Raw genomic sequence first — 20,775 nt, 5'->3', positions numbered from 1 at the left:
TGGCAGCTCATAGTCCTTTAGGAAGTGCACTCTGCAGGAGTCGTTATTGGGGTACAGGACGAGAACAAAAAAAAATGTGTACTAAAAATGCACTGAACTTTGAGATTTTTAAGTCCCAAGTCCTGATGACTGGCCCAAGTTGCAAATGACTTGAATCATCACTCTGAAGCACAAGATTTGTAAGCTTTAACCTCACCTCCAACAGCATTAGCCATTATACCCTGTTTCCGTGGGCAACATGTCGTCCCATTTATTTAATTTGTTTAAGGTGTACATAAAAGAGCATTAGAGGTAGAAACGGAACCAAGCGGGCCGGAGTTAGTCAGAGAGCTCAGCTGGCATAGCACCTTGGTTTTAGGCAGGAGAGGCTGGCATGGAAACACCGGCTGGGCAGGACGTGGGTTTCTCTCACAGAAGAAATGCCTCGTAAATGAGAACACCCAGCCATAAATTCTAAACCCTCGCTCCTAAATCCTGAACTAATAAAGAAGTGGAACTTTGAGAACACTTTGTTCCAACATTCTCCGGAGTGCAAACTAAATAGAGCTCTTTGTTGGATTTCAGAACTAAACTCCAGGGAGACGGGACAGTCTGGGCGACTTCGAGAAACACTGGATGAATATTTCGCTTCTTTAACCTTTGTGCCGCCAGTCTTCTAGACAACCGCAGGCCCACATTGCTGGAGACCCCTACTTCCTGCTCGTACATGCAGATTGCATGGCGGGTTTCACCTGCTTATAGAACCCACTATTTCTTTTTTCTCATGAACAATAGCCCAGCGTAAAACACGTCATCGCGTTTTTTGCCTAATGATGCCAATTTTTAACAAACTTCTCTTGTAATGATCACTACAACACACGCACTCTGCTTTACCCGTACGTTTATTCACAGTAACGTATTACTCATAAAGCATTGGACTAGTAGCCTGTGGGATTGTTTTATAACCAGCATTGCATTATAAAGAGAGGATGCATCCTATTAAAAAGAAATAGAGGAGGAAAAAAAAGGTTAACCGCGTCCCGTGTCACGCACGGTTGTGTCGCCAGAGGGTTTTTGTTTGTATTACAATTTGCCCGCCACGGCTAAATAAATGGTTTGTTTTGAAGCTACCCATCCGTGGGTGGGGGGCCCTTTTTGTTTTTGTATATTTATTTTACTTTTACCTTCAGCGTTCTGTTTTCATATTCCTCCCATGAACCTTGCCACCCTAGCGCAGACGCCAAGGCTGTAAAGGAAGATGGAAAGCCAGGCTCCCTCAGAATGATCACTATCATTAACATTCAAGGTGGGTTCACTTATCATTCCTGACTGCAGAGACATGGTAGCCATTATGAGACGTCCGCAGGTGTAGCACGATGATACATATTGCGTTGTGCCACAACGGATTTATGTATTGGGTAACAAAAGGAAAGTCTAATGAAAAAACACAGAAGGCAAGCCTTTATTTCCTGCGCCGCTCAAGTTCTCAGTAATGCCTTACAATGAAAAGTGCCAGGGAATTCCTTTATTTGCAGTAACCCTGTCACTCTGCTAGCTTTATTGAGAGCCACATTAAACCAGCCGGGACTGTGCTGTTATCGCTGCCTGATTTTCTTTTAAAGCCCTGCAATCTGCATCAGTAGCAGGGAGCTGTAAACCAGAACTATTGTGATGGCTGAAGTCATGTATTCTGTACATGCATGTGTATTTACATTGATTGATGTACTCGCTGTACAGTGTAATAGTCTTACAGTTCGTGTGTGTGTGTGTGTGTGCTGCATGTGCTGTGTGCATTCTAAGTTTCTGCTGGGCTGTGAATTTTAATAGGAGTCACCAGGTAACATAAACTGTTTTCTGTTTGGAGGCACTGAGATTGAGTATACTTGCTAGTGGTGCATTTACAGCTGTGGCCAAAAGTTTTGCATCACCCTGTAGAATTGACACATTTTGCTTTCACAGTCGAATGAAACCTGCTGAAATAATGTTACGTTAACATATTGAATTACATACCGCTTTGTAGTTTTCCATATACTTAATGAAAAACTGACAAAAATTGAAAAATTTGACATTTTGAAATATAACATGAAATACTGTACTACTATTATGGCTTTTGCAATGTAATGTTATAGTTTTGTTTTTTGTTTTTTTTATATTACATGATGATAAATAAAAGATCAAAATTATGTTCATTATATATTTGTTTGTTTTAAAATTCTCAATACAAACATTCTAGGTGATGCAAAACCTTTGGCCATAGCTGTCATCCCAGCTGTTGATTTCTCAAACGGTTCTCAACCTCATGAAAATCCAAATAAAATTCCACCCCTGACCCCTCATCTCTCCCTGTTTAATTTGACCTCTCTTTGCAGTACTGGGGATCTCTTTTTATCCCCATTTTTCAGGCAGTAACCTAATTCTCTAAACAAACCCCTCGATTCTGCTCCTCCTCAGTGGGCCGTTGTATAAATAGAAAGCATAATGATCTGGAGCGAGGTATCGTCATTTATCTTGGCTCACGAGGAGAGACCACAATCAAGTCTTTACTCACATGTTGCTGTAAGGTTAGTGGCACGTTCCTGGCAACTTGCAGAAAACTAAAGCAAAGCATTGACTCCAGTGGTCATTCTGGTCTCCCGATCTCCTAAAGATATTTCTTTAAGTGGTACGTATCCGAGAGGGATATAACTATAAGACTCCCATTGCAGAACGCTTTGATCCAGTCCATGCTTTACAATGAGCTTACCACTGTGGACTTGTTAACCAAAATTAGGTGTTTCTAATCAAGCTCACAGTAAAGCACAGAGCCGTGCTGATTTGCATTTGGAGCTATAGAGCATTTCCGCTCCTATACTAATTCTGTCCTCCTGCATGCATGTTTATTTATCTACATGTATGCACCTGAACAGCTACAGAAGAATATTGTATACATTTATTTATTTATTTATTTGTTTGTTTGTTTGTTTCTCGAGAGGGTTAATTCTTCCCTGATGGCTGGACAGCCTGATGCCAGCAATCTGAAATGCAGCACAGCGTTCCCCCCTCCTGCATTTGAAATAACAGCCTCCCCACCCCCACAAACGTGAATAGTCGGACAGTTTCTTTCAGATTAGGTGGGTTTGCATGAGGGCAGCTTGCAGCTCCTGCTAGTCGGTTGTTGTGGTGTTAATTTATATTAAAGAGCTTTGTGAAGCTCTTGTTAATTATAGCTGCTAATCGGGTTTCAGAAGGGTTTCCTTGCCAGCGATTACTGGCGCTCCGCGACGAGAGTGGCACAAACAGCTTTCAAAGAAAAATCTCGGAGCCTCCAGTTATGCCATGGCCGGCGTGCGGTAGATTTCACTTTGGCTCGGAACCAAAAATCCTGCGTTTTTTAACCACTGGTTTTCTCATTCCGGCTGCCAGCTTCCAGAGCGCTCTGCCATCCTGCAGCAGACCTTAAAACACATTGTATCCCAATAAAACAGCTGGCACATTGGCTTGGGATGCGGTCTTGAGGAGAACTGGGAAGAGGAAAATCACTTAAGAGGAAACCATTTCTTTCTTTGTGTGTTTGTTTTGCTATGTCATTGTTTCAACAGGCAATTTACAATACAGTACATTTTAATACGCATATTGGTTAAAGAAGAATATAATACAGTACCTGCAGCAGATTGTTCTTGAAAGCCAGCTACTATAACCATGAAAAACTCTTTCTTTCTGCTATACAGTGCTTAATTATTTTGTGTTTAATTATTCATACAGCTGAGATCAGAGTATAATTTACTATAGGCTCAAGTAAGGAGCGTTGTCCATATGTGTTGTACTGTGGAGGTATAATGGGGGCACTCCTGTCACCATTTGTCCCTTTAGAAAGTTGTCATTATTATATATATATATATATATATATATATATATATAATTTTATTTTTAGAGCTGGGGTTTGTGCAGTAAACTCTCATACCCCAGTCTGGGACGAGCTCCGTCTCCCGAGGTAGAGTGGTCTGGATCCAGCTGTGATTCACTGATAGAATGTGCCGTGGAGTTCTACTGACAGGCCCTGGGCAGCTGCTCGCTCAGAAGGAATTGACCAGGTTCAAATGGACTGGCTGACTGGCTGGCTGGCTGGCTGGCTGGCTGGCTGGCTGGCTGGCTGGCTGGCTGACTAACTGGATGAATTTAGGCTGCTTGGCCGTGAATTGCTTGCTGATGTGCAGGCTGGCAGGGGTACCCCTAAACGTATTTGGACAGAGCAGTGTTAAAACCAGCCAAGCTGGTAAGTTAGGTTTCACATTCAGAGCGCTGGCAAAAAGTGTTAGTTAATTACTTCTGTTAATTGTCCAGCATGGCAGAGGTTTGCAATCCAGATCATCTAGGTCTGCTAACAGTTCATCATGTTTTTTTTTGTTTTTTTTTATAAACTCCATAGGTTTTTTTCCTGGTAAAACAATGAACGAATTAATGAATGATTGAATAGAAGAATGATTAATTCACACATCAGCTGCCCTTGTAGTTTTTTATACACAGACCCTTTTGAGATTCCAGACCTCATAACGGTTGACAACAGCAGTTACAAATACAACACATCATGCAGACAGCTAGCAACACCAAACACAGGCCAAATCAACGCTGTAGATCTGTTTAATTACAGCAGCCAGGCTCAGCAAGCACATGGTCTGTTAAGTTTGTCAGGGTTGTAGCTGGGAGAGCATTAAAGATTGAAGGTGCACAATCAGGAAATGCCCTACTCCGACCCTGTCCAGTCTTTACTGTAGCTCCAGGTTGAACTAAAAACCTGGTACTGTTTGCCTGTGGAATGGAGTTGATAACTGCAGTAGCTGACAATGCAGTGGAGTTATCAACATGAAGTACCTTCAATCTCATGCTTCACGCTCACTGCCTTTCGTCATGATCAGTTATTTACCCAGTGGGTCCACATGCAGCGTTTCCACAGGGATTCTACCTGGACTGTGTCCTGCCAGGTTAATCGTGTCTGGTACTGAGTCAAGGTGGTAAGGTGCAGGCCTAGCATAAACTTTTCTCTTGGAAGATTATAAATGAGATCGTGATCTTCTGGTCCACAGAAGCGGTTGCAAAGTTTCCAAAGGCTATGTCTGTATCTGATGCATTCCTGGTGTCTAACGCAGCGAAAACTTCCTGGTTTCTTCTGTCTTGTCAGCGGCTCTTGATGTGTAACAAAAGCTTCTGAAGCATCTTGGCGTGTTATAAATACTTTAAAAAAATGTATCTTCTTAACATTTTCTTTTTTTTTTTCCCCCGCAACTTGCGTAGAAATGCTGCCCAGGGTTTCTCCCTGATTCCAGTGGACAGCATGAAGGTCACCATGAAAGAGATCCTCCAGAAAGCTCTGAAGAAGAGGAAAGGATCGCAGAAGGGTTCAGGTAAGGAGTCTTGTTTGGAAAGGCAAACCCTGAGCCTAACTTCTGACCACTCTTTCAGTGTGCTATTCAAACAAGCTGAGTTTTGTCTCGGTACTCAGGGTTATATTTATAATACTTTGCATTGGTTTAAAAATATATATAGCGCTGCTAAAAAGCATTTGGGAGGCAATTCATTTTTGGATTTGCATAATACTAATCCCACTGTTTAGTTTGATAAATGCAGCTGTCATTGTCCAGCGCTTGGACCTTCTTGCAGGGATGGCAAACAGACCCATTGGGTAGCGCTTTGAGCTATTTCAGGCTTTACAACGAGTCTCATTGGTCAAACCAGAGCCAATGACTGACTGATATGACTAATTAGGATCTCGGTAAAGCCATGAATGGGCCAAACTGCTGTGCAATGGGAGTCTTGCTGTTTTGTACTAGGCTGGATATAAAGAGTATGCTTCTGTTTGGGTGCAATCAGGCATAGGCTGCAGTGTTTGAGTGGCACAGAGATGGAGACTTGATTTTAAATGGCATCTGTAATCTGGGCCTTCACAAAGGTTAATGGTAGATGTACATAAGCAAGCATTAAATATTGTCTGGACGGATCGGAGAGGTGGGAGGGGAATGAGATCCATAATAATTAGACACTGTCAAGAGTAAAAAACATTTCTATTATCTGTAAGCTGATAAAAGCTGAAGTTTTATTAAAAGTTGGAGGTGAGGATAAGGCACAGAAGGACACTGATAGAGCTGTCTCAAGGCCATATTTCCAGCCAATGATAAGACTCTGCAAAGGGAGGGGAAAAAAATTGTTGAGCCGTGCAGCCGAGGCAATAAAAATCAGATTCGCATAGAGAAAAAAAAAAAAAAAAAGCAGAAACGGAGAAGTCGGCTGGGGGCAGGAACAGGATGAGACCTGCAAGCGTCTGCAAGCAATTTGGCCGTCTGCCAGAAGCCATTGTTCACCCTCAGCTGTGGCAGTACAGTCCAGATGTGCCAGTGACACGTTTCGGATTTTGCCAGCTGACTGCGCCGTTTGATAACCCGCTCTCTGGATGCCCATCACCGGCCGCAGAGATGGAATTAAATGATGATGATCTTCCCACAAGTTGGGAGAGGAAACAATGCATATAAATCTTGATTTCATCCCAGCGTGAGAAGTCTTTATCCATCATTACTCATAATGAACAAGTCGTTAGCCGCGATGAATGGCGCTCTGGGTACCCTTTCACCAGCATTGCTTTTGTTCACTTTTCGGGTGACTCTACGCCCTTTCTGGGGGTCAAATACACCCCCCCACCCCCCCCCCCTTAAAACCGACAGATAGCGCCTTTGTTGTGTCTGGGGTCATCTTTAAACACCAGTTATTTTTTTTATCCAGATGGTTTTGTGTGTGTTGGTTGTGCATGAGTCCCTTTTGAACAGGTTCTGTGCACTTCTGCAGTACTAACAGAGTTCCGTCTTTTTAGACTTCCACACGATTGTACTTGTTTTGTATGTTAATCTGAAGAGAGGCTGGCTTTCTGATGGTAAGACTACTTTTTCTCTCTCTCTCTCTGTCTATCTCTAATTTCTAAGAGGTAATATTTCAAGGCTGCTGTGTTTTATATACACTTCTCACTTAATAAGATTGCCTTACGTTATCGCCGTGGCTGAAGAGAACGCATGACTGGTTTACTGAATTTGCCAGTAAATTGTATTGTAAAAAATAAATAAATAAAGTAACTCCTATTTCAAAACATAAACCGTTTCTTGAGTGCCTTTGATTGTGAAACTCGGTTTGACTAAAAGCTTCTTAAAGAATGTAATGGTATGTCTGCCCTCAGGCTGTGAAACGCAGATCCTGGGCCTCGGGCATACAATTTGAATGAAACAATTCTTAAAAGAGAGACCCGGTTTGGTCTGTGAATCTGTGTGTGTGTGTGTTTTGTGTATCAGATGCTAATTTCTCAGCAGCGCTTCTGGAGTTTGTATGAAGTACAGTTTGACTGCAACTGGTAATAACTTCCCACTGCTGTCGTGGAAGAAAGCACTGAACGCAGATCAATAAAACCTGGGCAGTGGAGCCCCCAAAAGAGTGTCAAGGCATCACCGGCTTGAAATTGAGGTTCCAATATTCGACATTAAAAACCACCCGGTGCGACTCGGTTCAGTTGCATTTATTTTCCTACTGTAAGAGCATTCAAATACTGTATATGTATGCAAATTGTGAAATTATATATATATATACACAAACATGAAAAATCATAATGATATTTCCCTTTGCTGAAAACATGTTTCTGTTTAAAGACTGGTTTAATTTTGAATTGATCAACATTTTTAATGAACGGATGAATACATAATTTTTTGCATTGCAGCAGTCGTTGGACGCATCAAGCCCAGAAAATCTGACTAGACACCGGTTGAGAAAAAAATAAAAAGTGTGTTTTAATAAACAGCGTTGCATGGTGCTTGTAACCCTTGTGTTATGAACCTCGAGTTTTTATTGCACTGTCACACATCATTTTGCTTGCCTTCAGCTTAATTGCACCCGTCACAGATCCACTCTTTAACTTGACCTAATAAGGAATTATGCGCTAATCTGATAAATCAATACTTTTATTCTGTAATTAATCAATTCTAAAAAACTGACAGCTGATTGTCGCCCCATCGCTAGAATGCATCCAGATGTATTTGTTTAAGATCTCTTGTCCTCTGGATGTCCTGCGAGTTCCTTCTCATCCCCGAGTCGTCGTATTTGCTGTTGGGAAGAGAGCCCCTTGGATTATTTGCAGAAAGGACAAACACCCATTACGGCGCGCGTGTCAGCTTCATAAACAACACTAATCCCACTGAGGACATCAGTAGGGGGTTAATGGAAGCACTGCATCACTGTTTGCCACATGGCCCGTGCTCACGACTTGAAGAAAGTTTACCTGAACAGAGAGAGAGAGAGAGGACCAGCTTCTAGGAGTCTTTGCCCTCTAGCAGGAGGTGAATGTGAACAGGGATGAAAGTTGTAAAGACAAATGTAAAATTACACAGGTTGGATAAATCAGGAGATCTCTAGAAGGGGGCGGGGGGGGGGGGGTCGCTTTTTCAATGGCTGCAGATCTTAATGACAGCCTAAAACTTGTAAGCCTCCTCTATCGCGGACCTCATTCAAATGTATTGTATTTAGTGAAGCTATAAGGAGGAATACACGCCAGTGGGATTAATATAGTTCAGAGAGTACTGGGTTTAGATCTGTGTTTAAAGTGTACTCCAGTGATGATATAACATGTTGTACTTTTTGTCCTGTACAGTACGAGGGAGGAGGTTCTGCTGAAAGCACTTTGCCATTTTCTGGTATGATTTTAAACAGTATGAAAAGTCTGTGTTAAATACTGCATTGATTTAAATCGGAAGTTAAGAAATGGGAATCGGTATGGATCGGTGCTTTTCGCTGGCCGATCACGAGTCCTGGAATCACTAGTTGGCTGTCCAGTAGAGCAAGTTCCCTTGTGTTTTATGTACAGTGGCGCAATTTTCGTGAAAAGTTGGACGCAGAACTAGGCAACAAACAGAACGGTCTGAGACTGCCCCTTGAGTATTATGTAATGACAAGAAGGCGGCAGATCTTGGTAATATGGAACCACTTTAGAAACGTTCTTAAAAGACTCTTTCAGAAAGAAAACTCAATTTAAATGTTCTGTTTTTACTGACATCAAGTTTGGCGACGACATCAATAATAAACAGCACACCATCCTAATATGATGCCAGGCTCCATGAAAAAAAAATAAAAGCTGGTACAGCTAGCCTAATTATAACGGTCGACATGGCATGCAGGGCTTGAAAGATCAACATCCGCATACCAGAAGGGTTAAAGTGTTGTGAACATCTGGACTGGAAACCACCAAGTCATGTTTATCCACTCACCCCTTCAAAGCCTGCATCTGTGTAATCTGTGCTGGGGCACACTCGGCCTGTAGCAGCTGCCTCATGAAGATTTCATATCGGCTCCCGTTAGCATTCGTTTAAAGGAATCTGGTTCTGCAGGCCAGCCAACCGGTGTACTGTACACTACACTGATTCGTCTTGCCTATGGTAGCCTCTTCGGATTCTTGTTACTGCATAACCCTTAATATCAATCTGTTTAGATGGGTCCTGGGCATATAGAACTACGGCAGTCTCTTCAGCGTAGCGTAGGAAAAAAACATTAACTTTCTGTCAAGTTTTTTTTTTTTTTTTGGCCTATATTTTAAAGTCCATGTGAACTTTTTTTAGTTGTTTCTTTCTCTATCTGTCAGTAACATCTGCTGAGTGGTATTTGGCCCCTGGGTGCAGGAAAGATGAGGTTTGCTGCACTAAACGATCAATCAGGTAGCAGTTTCTTAGTAGAAAAAGAAGATTCATCTCCTGGTTCTGCTCTACCTTCTACCTTCCCTGAACCTGCGCAACAACCTTCCCTGTTAAACATCAGAGGCAAAGTCAGCACCCCTGTTGGGGCATTTGAAGGTGGAAGGTGGATGTTTCCTTTGGGGAAAGCCAAGGGAATGCATTAGGGATTGAATCTACAAGGCCCAGCTCACCTTTTACAGCTCTAAAGGAAAACCTGTTCCGTGGGTCTGTGACAGTACTGAATGGAGAGGGCAGGGTAAAGAGATTTGTAATGCATCATGTGAAGCTTGTTACCACGCAGGATAAAAAAGGCAAGGATGTTCTTCAGATTTAACATGCGGTGAAAATGTGATCCAAAGGCAAGTGGAGCACAGTAGCCTGGGCTGTGAGGACCAGAGGATCGCACAGAGCAGCTAGGAGAGCTGGAACAGCGTAGCGTCTGATGTCACTGTGCTCTGTGTTCATCACAGCAAGGCTAACCGTGTTGGGAAGACCAGACAGCAACACTCAAGTCTGGTTTCCAGAAGCTGTATTCTGTCAGGGTGTGCATTTTTGGGCGGTGTGTCAGTAAGTCGTCTGTGGTGCTATTGTGTGGATTCAGTCATTTATAACAGGGTGTTTGGGAGCCTCGCATGCTTTCTCAGTACAATTTTAACGGTTTTATTTGACCTGTTATTTTACTTGGAAGTAACTTGAGATTTGAAAAAACTTGTTTACGACTTGGAGTCGTGGAATGGTGGTTGGAATTATTATTTATTTCTTAGCAGACGCCTTTACCTAGGGCGATACAGTTGTATACAAAAAATACATGTCAAGAATTACTGAAAAATTAAAAGCAAGCTATAAAATACAATGACTTCGGAATGTATGGAATGTATTCTAGATGCTTCGATGTTGAGTTAGATTTAGGAGTTAGATTTTTATATATATTTTATTTTTTATTTTTTATTATTTAGCAGTCGTCCTTATCCAGGGCGACTTACAATTGTTACAAGATATCACATTATTTTTTACATACAATTGCATTATTTTTTTACACATTATTTTTACATACAATTACCCATTTATACAGTTGGGTTTTTACTGGAGCAATCTAGGTAAAGTACCTTGCTCAAAGGTACAGCAGCAGTGTCCCCCACCTGGGATTAAACCCACAACCCTCCGGTCAAGAGTCCAGAGCCCTGACCACTACTCCACCCTGCTACCCTACATTGCTACTGTTATAACATTTAAGCACCTGGTGTCATTGCAAAATCAAAATCTGCAGTTGCAACACCTAACCCCCAGGGGCACTGTGTGCTATGCAAAAAATACTATTAAGAGTAAATGTAAACATACATACATACATACATACATACATATACATACTGTGGTGCATATCCGCTGTCTTGTTGGTCCTGTCTTTGTACAGTGTGTGTTTTTATTACAGCATACATCAGAGTCTATATAGATACGCAGATACCATTTTATAGCTCTGAAAGCCGGTCAAAACAAGATCAATACTGTCACTTACATTACACAAAGAGCCAGATAACATCTTGCTGGTGGAAAAACATAATACTAAAAGATAACCAGCAAGCTGGAGACGAAGGCTGCATCACAGAGGTCTGAAGAGACATCCCCTGAATGCCTTGGAGACTGTGTGCATATGGATCTGGTTTAGGTAGCTGGCTGTTAAACACACGGACAGCACTGTCACATTTCACTGCAGCATGGTACAAAGAAAAACAATGATCTTAAGCAGAACTGCCTGTGCACATTAAACTGTGCTGTAATGATGCCTTCACAAAACGCCAGACTTGTGTGTGTATATATTTTTTTAAACGGCAGACAACCTTTGAAAATGTCTAATAGAACATGATGATTATTGAGATCATTGAGCTGTAACAATTCAAAGGCATGACCTTTATTTTCCGCAGACCTTCCTGGCTTTTAGTGGCTGGCTGGCGGGCTGGCGGGCAGGCGGGCGGGGGGGGGGGCGCTGGTTGTGTGCTGTTTTTTAAGAATGACGATGACGAATACCTTGGGTTTAAATGGAAACAGCTGCTGTGGAGCAACATTAGGGCCCCTTCTTGCTGTCAGGACTGAGGATTTTAATTTTTTTAAAATTGTGTGAAGTTTCAGCAGAAAATGGTTGCAGGAACCGTCTCCAAACCTCGCTTGAGCTGCAGATTAGGCTACAGCCTGCAGGAAGCCAGAGAAGAAACTGAAAACCATTTCCAAGAAATTGCTAAGATATGACAAGACCAAGACCAAAGGCGTGAATATTATTTTAAAGTTGTTTTACTCCTACCCCACGTTCTCTCACCAAATAGCCCACTTAAGACCTTTTGAAATGATCTCATTTGACGTAATCTCTATAATTGACCATTTATATCTACAGACACAAAGAAAATAAGGGTAATTGTAAACTCAACTGGAACAACTTATCAAATCGTCCCCTTATCCTGCCGAGGATCGTAACAAAGACATGGTTAAAGATGAACATTGTGCTAATAGGCCCTAATGCAGCTGTTTGCCGAGCACTCTCTGTGTGTGGAACCTGTGTCTGTCGGATGTTGACTCTTCGTATTGATGCATTCAGCTGCTGTTAGGGGTAAGGTCTGACCTGGGTGCTGGAAGCGGGGATGGAATTAAGACCCTCGTTGCATAGCAGTTGATTCCATTCCAGGTTTTGTTGTGCTCTTCCATTAGTCACTGTGTATAGGCGTTTGTGTCTTTAATTCAGCTCACCGTAAAATCTGGGAGGGGTAAAAGTGGTAATACTATATAAAATCATTGCAAAAATGTTTCATGCTTTGTTTTAATATGTTAAGAGGGGCCCGTACACGTGCATTTATACATACAGTACCGCTGGCTGAGGGCAAGGACATCGTAGCTACAAAAAAAACACTGAAAAAATGCTCATATCACAAGACTAACATTTGTTGTTAGTTGCAGTGTCTCAGCCAACTATTCACATTCATATTCTCTCAAGTGGCTGTTTCTTAAAGAGAACCAGACAGATTGACTTTTTTTTTTTTTTTTGACTCTCATACACAGATCTATAAACCCTCTGTTTGTAAAGAAGGAGCTTCACGTACAGCTCTAGAGCGACAGCATTTTTATGTGCGTTCATCACACGGGTCTCTTTACAGATTCCCCCGGCGCTCGTCTACATGTTTGACAGCTTTGTCTGTAAACAGGTGTCTCCTAATTTTGCTCCGTGCCTCCTTGGATTGCACATTTGAAATCTGATGAAGGCTCTCTCGTCTTTGGACTCGATCCCAGCAGATGCTCCAGTGTTCTATCCCGTTCAGCTTAGCTTCTGTCACCTGCTGCGTGTCTTGGAGCTAGGCTCTCGGTATCTCCAAGTCACATGCTGTTTGCACAAAGAGAGACCTGGATTCAGAGTCGGCAGTGCAAGCGGTTTGCAGCTGTTGACATTTAAGAAAATGCTGAGAAAAAAAAAAACAGCCTTTTTTAATATATTTTTATGAGCTTACTGTTGTAAATGTAATAATAAAAAAAAAAAAAAAAAAAAAAAAAAAACACATTTACAGTTCATAATTTACTGCAGGTCTTGCAACAACAGAAAATATTCCTTTCCACTTCTAACTGTGGATAACCGAGACCCAAAGAAATCAACTGTTAAGTTTTAAGAAATGGTAATAACCAATGGAAAACAATGTATATTGTATTAGAATGTACACAGTGTTGCATGAGGTTCTATTAAGGATGAGGATGTTTTTAATAACCAATGCAATATTGTTTAACAGTAAGATATGTGATGACTGACAACATATGACCAGTATGGGGCAGGTGTCCTTTGAAGTCATGTTGTCGTGTTTTAAAATCTGAGTTTGAGGCTTGTGAACGGTTGCTACAGGAGTGTCATTTCTTCTAGGATACCCATGAAATTGATAACTCTCCATGGGTTGATACACTGTTGTACCAGACATTGCTAAATTAACAAAATAGCAGGCATGTGCTCCAGTTTAGAATACGCATTCATAAGAGGACCTTCATGAAAAAAAAAAAAAAAATCTGTAAAACGCTAACAAACCAACCAAGGGGAGGACTGAATGACTTTCTTCCCCACAAATAGGGCTAACTTAGTTGATCTCAGGTGATCGCTCCAATTTAGTTAAGATTTTTATCCATTAAGAGAGGGCTGAATGATGGTGATTTGGTTGAGACTGTGTCTGTAGAAAATTGAATCGTTGATAAAAACCCTGTTATCAAAGGGGGCTAACTTTCTCATTTACATTTAGATGACTATTGATTATTTATTTACTCGGTGAAGTGGGATTCTTCTCCAATCTTATCTCTCTCGTCTGCGCTTGTCACCTGAAAAGAGATAAGAGCTCCCTGACATCGCTCTGAGAGAACTGCATTTTGTACTAGAGATGCAACTTCCAAAGGGGCTTTTTTTTTTTTTTTTTTTACTCTGGTTTTTGACGGAAAAGGAAAGTTTTCAAAATCAAAAGTGACGGCTCATGTGTTGAGAAGCTTTTCTGAAAGACTCTCAATTTGGCCCGGGGTAACGAGAGAGATTGTCTGTCCAGTAATGGTCAAGGCCCTTTCTGGAGAGCGCATTCGTCTAAATTGTCTAAATCTGTCTTGGAAATGGGCTATTTTTTTTAATCATCTAATGAAAGTGACTTTCTGTGAGTATCCTGTAAAATAAAGGCTGTGGGTAATGTTTTCATAGTGTCAGCCCTTTACTCTGTGTGTGTGTGTGTGTGTGGAGACCAGAAGTGTAGTTCATGTTGCAGTAACACCTTTTGTGTAAATGGGCTGCCCTTATTTAATTTGTTATATAAAACATCATCCTCCTCTTGCCTTTCCGTGATGATTTGATAGAGGGCTTAGAAGATGCTCAGTTGGAAAGTGCTTTTGAAGTCTCAAACTCAAACGAGGAGACAACCCAATGGGCCTTTCTGGACATCAGACTTCCCAGATTCCCTGAAGGAATCTTATTTTGGGGTTGGTTATCATTGAGAAATGCTCACGTTCGAAATTTCAAACAACCTTAATCGCAGGGAAAAAAAAAAGCAATAGGGCTGGAATTAGCACAAAAAAACAAAAACATTTGCAATTCTAAAACCAATAGGAAGCAACTTGAGACAACTCACAAGCCCCTATGTTAAATATCCGAGTTGTTGGGTTTTTTTCAGATTGTTCTATCTTTTATTGGCTGCATTTTTATTTAATTGTACTAATACCCATTTGGAGTGTGATAGCTTTGAGAATCTAGCCTGTAGTGTCTTATGTTGACACCACTAAGGGGGCTAGACATATTGTGTTTTAAAATCTAAAAGGTCTTGACATTCCTGGCCTGCAAGCAGTATCTTAAGTGCACCTCTATTTTGGTGCCAGCACGCCTTCGTTTTTAAATGATTGCCTTTTGTAACAATCCTTTTCTTTGGAAACAAAGAGGGGATTCTGTTTATCGTTGTTCCCCATTGACAGGTCAGGTAGGATTTTACAAAACGCACACGCATCCGTCTGCAGAGGGGGGTGTCTGTATAAAGAGGGGGAAAACGAATCACAATGGAGGTTATCATTAATGCCCACTCAAGAAGACAATCCACTCCACTTAGAAAGGTCACGCATGCCCTAGTAATATGTCAGCCTAACAAAGTGCAATCAAAAGACAAATACCGGCTTCGAAGCTTGATGACTACCTTACATTTCTGCCCAGAATAATTCACCCCTCACAAGTGCACACTGCACAATAACAATAATTACTGTAATTTGATGCCAGATCTGTCTGAATGCAGCTTGATAGCTTAATAGCCTCCCCCTGCAAGTAATCTGTGATGCATGGTCTTAATGTTCCACTTTCAGTGCTTTTCTTTTAGGAAGATCAGATACATACCAAGCCCCCAGTCTCGTGCATAAGAGAGGAGACACAAACCCAGTTGGGCAGCCTGCTGCCTGTTCTCGTAGCAAGCCCTAAAAGGCTCCCAGATGCTCAACAAAAATATAAATAAATGAACACAAGTTTGGAGCACTGCCCTGTTTCCAGGACAAGTGGTATGGAGGGAGGCTCTTTGTGCTGGGGCCCGATGCATTGGGAGCCTTTCAGATAGGCCTTGCCACATCTCTTCAGTTCTTTTGATTTGAACATGTTAAGATCTCCAGAGGTAGCTCCTGTCAGTTTTATTTTTTTATTTTGCTTCAGAGTAGACTTTCCATATTTCAGCAGGGGGCGCCTTCCCCAGCTGTGTGCTGCAAGAGCTTCCACAGCCAGCGGGATTCAAGCCCTGGGCCTTCGAGGTGTGCAGTGCTGCAGGAGTCCTTTCGAAGGTGAACCAAAGTGTTTGATAGAGAAGTTGGGTTACGCAGGAAATTCTGATCTGGTGGGAAAAGAAAGGAAGCATCCACCAGGTGGTGCTATGCACTAGGCAGAAAGGATTTACTGATTTAAGGGATCACATAGTAATGCCCAGTAGCAGGAAGTTTGATTTTGGTGTTAGAGGGGATTGGCTTGATCATGGCAATGAAGGATCTCCATTCCTCCTTGATTTCGTGAGTGGGATGCATTTTAGATTGGGGATAAAAATAGGGATGCAGATAATGAGACCATTTTAAATTTATAAATGTTAACATGTTTTCAAAATTGAAAACCCAGCACAGAGTTCAAAGGGCATTTATGTGCCCTTTTTTTTCCCCCTTCAAAATGACGGGCAATATATACACCTGCAACAAGAAGAAGAGCCGTCCTGGCAATGACAATGTAACACAGAGACGCAGCCGGAAAGGTCGTTCACGTTTCACCATTTTTCATTGTTAGCTCGTCAGTCATTAGCCTACTTGAACATCTGGAACGCCACTGTAGTGTAGGAAATATGGACCCTACATTCAGCAGTGCTGCATTTTATTAGCCCAGCTGAAAATCAGCATCTTGTTTCCCCAGAAGGTTTGTTCTGGCTCACGTCACCGGGTTGACTGTTTTGTTGAATCTACACTGATTTATACTACAGCCACCTGGAATTAGTCACACGTACCGGTAGTGAAGTTTCTTAAGGACACAATGGAGCTCGTCTGTATTGACGCCTCAGCTCAGTTCAGCTGGGCACCCTTAATCACTTATTGCGCAGAACCCTTTTTGCTCAGTATTTATCTTGGCTTAGTGTAGTGCGTTGTTTTCACTGTTGTTCTAATATACATAAAGTAAAACTAGCAATGTCACTTGCGAGAAACAACATGAATGCCTATTTTCCTTTGCGGAGGCTCTTTGGAATTCTACATGTATCTTCAGAACCACTTATCCAGTTGTGATGAAACTTGACTGGGGCATTCACTAGCGACAGTATGAGAGTCTATGATGGCAATTGAACACATGCATACTCCTGGTGTACTGCAAGGTCCTGACAGCTCTGACTCTCTGGAGTTCTGAGGTGTATGTTCCTGTGTATGAGGCTTTGTTTATACACAAATGCAATGCAAGATTAATAATAAGGATACAAAAACAACAGTTTTTGATATGATGCCAAATGATGCCCAATTTCTGTCACTGCGGTGTAGTGTTGCTTTTTTTCACTCTCCCAGTGACTGTCAGACTCCTCCCTGCTGTATCTTTTGAAGGCCGTTTCATCGCATCTCCAATCCACTGCTTTTTGTTATTTGCAGCCCCATGAGCTCCAGCTAGGCCTTTTTTTAAAACAAGTTCTTACACAGATTAAAAAAAGCAATAACTGCTGTGTAGGTTTCCCCCCCTGGAGGGTTCAACAGCATTTCAGTTCCTTGCATAGAGGTCATGTACCTTTTATAGGTTTCCATGACATTTTGGAAACTTATTTACAAAAGGGTAAACACTGCCCAGAGACTTTGCCTTTCTTATTATTATTTATTTAATTTTTTTGAAAGGGGGGGAGCGAAACATTTTACATGTTGTTTTTTTTTTCCCCCATTGGCTCATACGCATATTTCTGTAAATTCTGTAATAATAATTAAAAGCGTTGATGGGTACATGCTTAGAATGACGTCTGCAATCAGAGCTGTCATTTAAAAATAATACGTATTGATTTCTAAAGACAGTTGGTATTCAATTATATATCCAGATATAATGCAATGTTCCAGGAGCTGGTCTCCCTGGAGTTCTTTGCTAATTCAGTCTCTTGGGGTGGACGCTGCTACTTCGATAAAAAATGGTATAGCTGATGGCACGAAAACCACGTAGAACTCGTGTTTAGCTAATGATACTAAATGGTGTTAGGTAGCCGGGTTCTTTGCAGTGCATGCAAAATAAATGTGCTTTGGTTTCATTGCAGGTTATCAAAATGTTGTGCCTTGAAGAAAATTGAATATAAATGTTTTATAACGGCATGTTACATCCGTACCTTTAATTAAAAAGCAAAAAGAAAAGAAATGAATAAAAAACAATAAATAAATAATATAAGATTTGATACAAAATATTACCTGTGAAACTGTACTGTACTTTTTAAAGCCCTGTGTTTTTCATACAAAAATGAAAAATGAAAATAACTGAATGGTTACATTCAGGGTGAGTTAACTTTCCCTATATATTTATATATATATATATATATATATATATATATATATATATATATATATATATAGTTTTGTACAGGACATACAGCCAAGGTTAGGCCATTCAGTTTGATCTAGTACTAATGATATGATTTTCAAAAACTGTTGCTATTCTACACCCTTACATATACAAATATGACAAGACGGTTTCTGCAATATCCCATATCCCCTCGTTTCAGTTTAAAAAGCCTTTTTTTATTAACCTAATTTAACTTCAAAATTCGTGACTTGTGTTTTCGTCTCACATCAGATTGTGTCTTTTTTTTTTTTTTTTTCCTACATAATTACGTCTGGATTCTTTTGAGAGCCGGTGAGGTCAGAAAAAATGCTTCCCATTTCCATTGAAAAGGCTCCCTTTTTAAACTGAGTGAATCTAATTGGGCTCCCAGTTACAGCCCTTTTAATACTAGTCCCTGCTGACCTTGACTTGCACAAAGGGGAGCTGAATAGGAAACCGGGAACGTTTGCAAACAGCTAAAACTCTCCCGTTGTAATTTGTGATCAAAAAGAGCAGCCAGACAGGGCAGGCTTGTGTGGAATGAGCCTTGTGCCCGCATTAGTGTTGCCCTTGGTCATAATGAGAGTACTGCATGCCTGCAAGCAGGGGTTCAGCTTTCAGCTTTGAGACATAAAGAGGATTGCTTTTAACAAGCTGTCCTGCTCTGAGCAGGACATGCATTCTAATAGCGGAGCACTTTCAGGACATCATGAATCACTGCAGTTTAAACACATACAGACGTGCTCAAATTTGTTGGTACCCTTACAGCTCATTGAAATAATGCTTCATTCCTCCTGAAAAGTGATGAAATTAAAAGCTATTTTATCATGTATACTTGCATGCCTTTGGTATGTCATAGAATAAAGCAAAGAAGCTGTGAAAAGAGATGAATTATTGCTTATTCTACAAAGATATTCTAAAATGGCCTGGACACATTTGTTGGTACCCCTTAGAAAAGATAATAAATAATTGGATTATAGAGATATTTCAAACTAATTTGTTTCTTTAATTAGTATCACACATGTCTCCAATCTTCTAATCAGTCATTCAGCCTATTTAAATGGAGAAAAGTAGTCACTGTGCTGTTTGGTACCATTGTGTGCACCACACTGAACATGGACCAGAGAAAGCAAAGGAGAGAGTTGTCTGAGGAGATCAGAAAGAAAATAATAGACAAGCATGGTAAAGGTAAAGGCTACAAGACCATCTCCAAGCAGCTTGATGTTCCTGTGACAACAGTTGCAAATATTATTAAGAAGTTTAAGGTCCATGGAACTGTAGCCAACCTCCCTGGGCGCGGCCGCAAGAGGAAAATCGACCCCAGATTGAACAGAAGGATAGTGCGAATGGTAGAAAAAGAACCAAGGATAACTGCCAAAGAGATACAAGCTGAACTCCAAGGTGAAGGTACGTCCGTTTCTGATCGCACCATCCATCGCTTTTTGAGCGAAAGTGGGCTCCATGGATGAAGACCCAGGAGGACTCCACTTTTGAAAGAAAAACATAAAAAAGCCAGACTGGAATTTGCTAAAATGCATATTGACAAGCCACAATCCTTCTGGGAGAATGTCCTTTGGACAGAGGAGTCAAAACTGGAGCTTTTTGGCAAGTCACATCAGCTCTATGTTCACAGATGAAAAAATGAAGCTTTCAAAGAAAAGAACACCATACCTACAGTGAAACATGGAGGAGGCTCGGTTATGTTTTGGGGCTGCTTTGCTGCGCCTGGCACAGGGTGCCTTGAATCTGTGCAGGGCACAATGAAATCTCAAGACTATCAAGGCATTCTGGAGCGAAACGTACTGCCCAGTGTCAGAAAGCTCTGTCTCAGTCGCAGGTCATGGGTCCTCCAACAGGATAATGACCCAAAACACACAGCTAAAAGCACCCAAGAATGGATAAGAACAAAACATTGGACTATTCTGAAGTGGCCTTCTACGAGTCCTGATCTGAATCCTATCGAACATCTATGGAAAGAGCTGAAACTTGCAGTCTGGAGAAGGCACCCATCAAACCTGAGACAGCTGGGACAGTTTGCTCAGGAAGAGTGGGCCAAACTACCTGTTAACAGGTGCAGAAGTCCCAATGAGAGCTACAGAAAACGTTTGATTGCAGTGATTGCCTCTAAAGGTTGTGCAACAAAATATTAGGTCAGCGGTCCCATCAAAAGCAAAGTCTGATTTCTATTAAATATGGAATAAACAATGGCGGATGCCAATTACTTTTGTCAGTTTCAAGTTATTTCAGAGAAAATTGTGCATTCTTCGTTTTTTGCGGAGGGGTACCAACAAATTTGAGCACGTCTGTAAGCATATATGTATGCATTTGGCTAAATCTCTCTGACCAAGCTCCGGCCTCGACCGGCATTCAATTCTCATTAGCTCTAATTAAATCAGAGCTGTGTTGGGGGAAGAAAACACAAATATCAATTAGCCTGATTAGTGGTAAGAAGAAAAATGCCTAAACGTTAATCAGTTTTAAAATTGTTCAATACTCCTGTACTCTTTTATTAATTTAGTAGGGCTCTTGCAT

General features: G+C 41.2%; 1 protein-coding gene across 3 annotated transcripts in view; it reads left to right on the top strand.

Moving 5' to 3' along the window:
• LOC117396930 (target of rapamycin complex 2 subunit MAPKAP1) overlaps positions 1–20,775 on the top strand; it is a 78,953-nt gene that overhangs the window by 34,519 nt on the left and 23,659 nt on the right. For all 3 annotated transcript variants that reach the window (XM_058986739.1, XM_058986740.1, XM_058986738.1), the window contains one exon: positions 5,248–5,357. In XM_058986739.1, the coding sequence (XP_058842722.1) occupies positions 5,248–5,357 (110 nt within the window). The remainder of the gene's footprint in view (positions 1–5,247; positions 5,358–20,775) is intronic.

This window comes from Acipenser ruthenus, chromosome 15 (genome assembly GCF_902713425.1).
Source record: "Acipenser ruthenus chromosome 15, fAciRut3.2 maternal haplotype, whole genome shotgun sequence".
Lineage (NCBI taxonomy): Eukaryota > Metazoa > Chordata > Actinopteri > Acipenseriformes > Acipenseridae > Acipenser > Acipenser ruthenus.
Note: the sequence above shows the minus strand (reverse complement) of the source record. Positions and strands in the feature narration are given on the sequence as shown.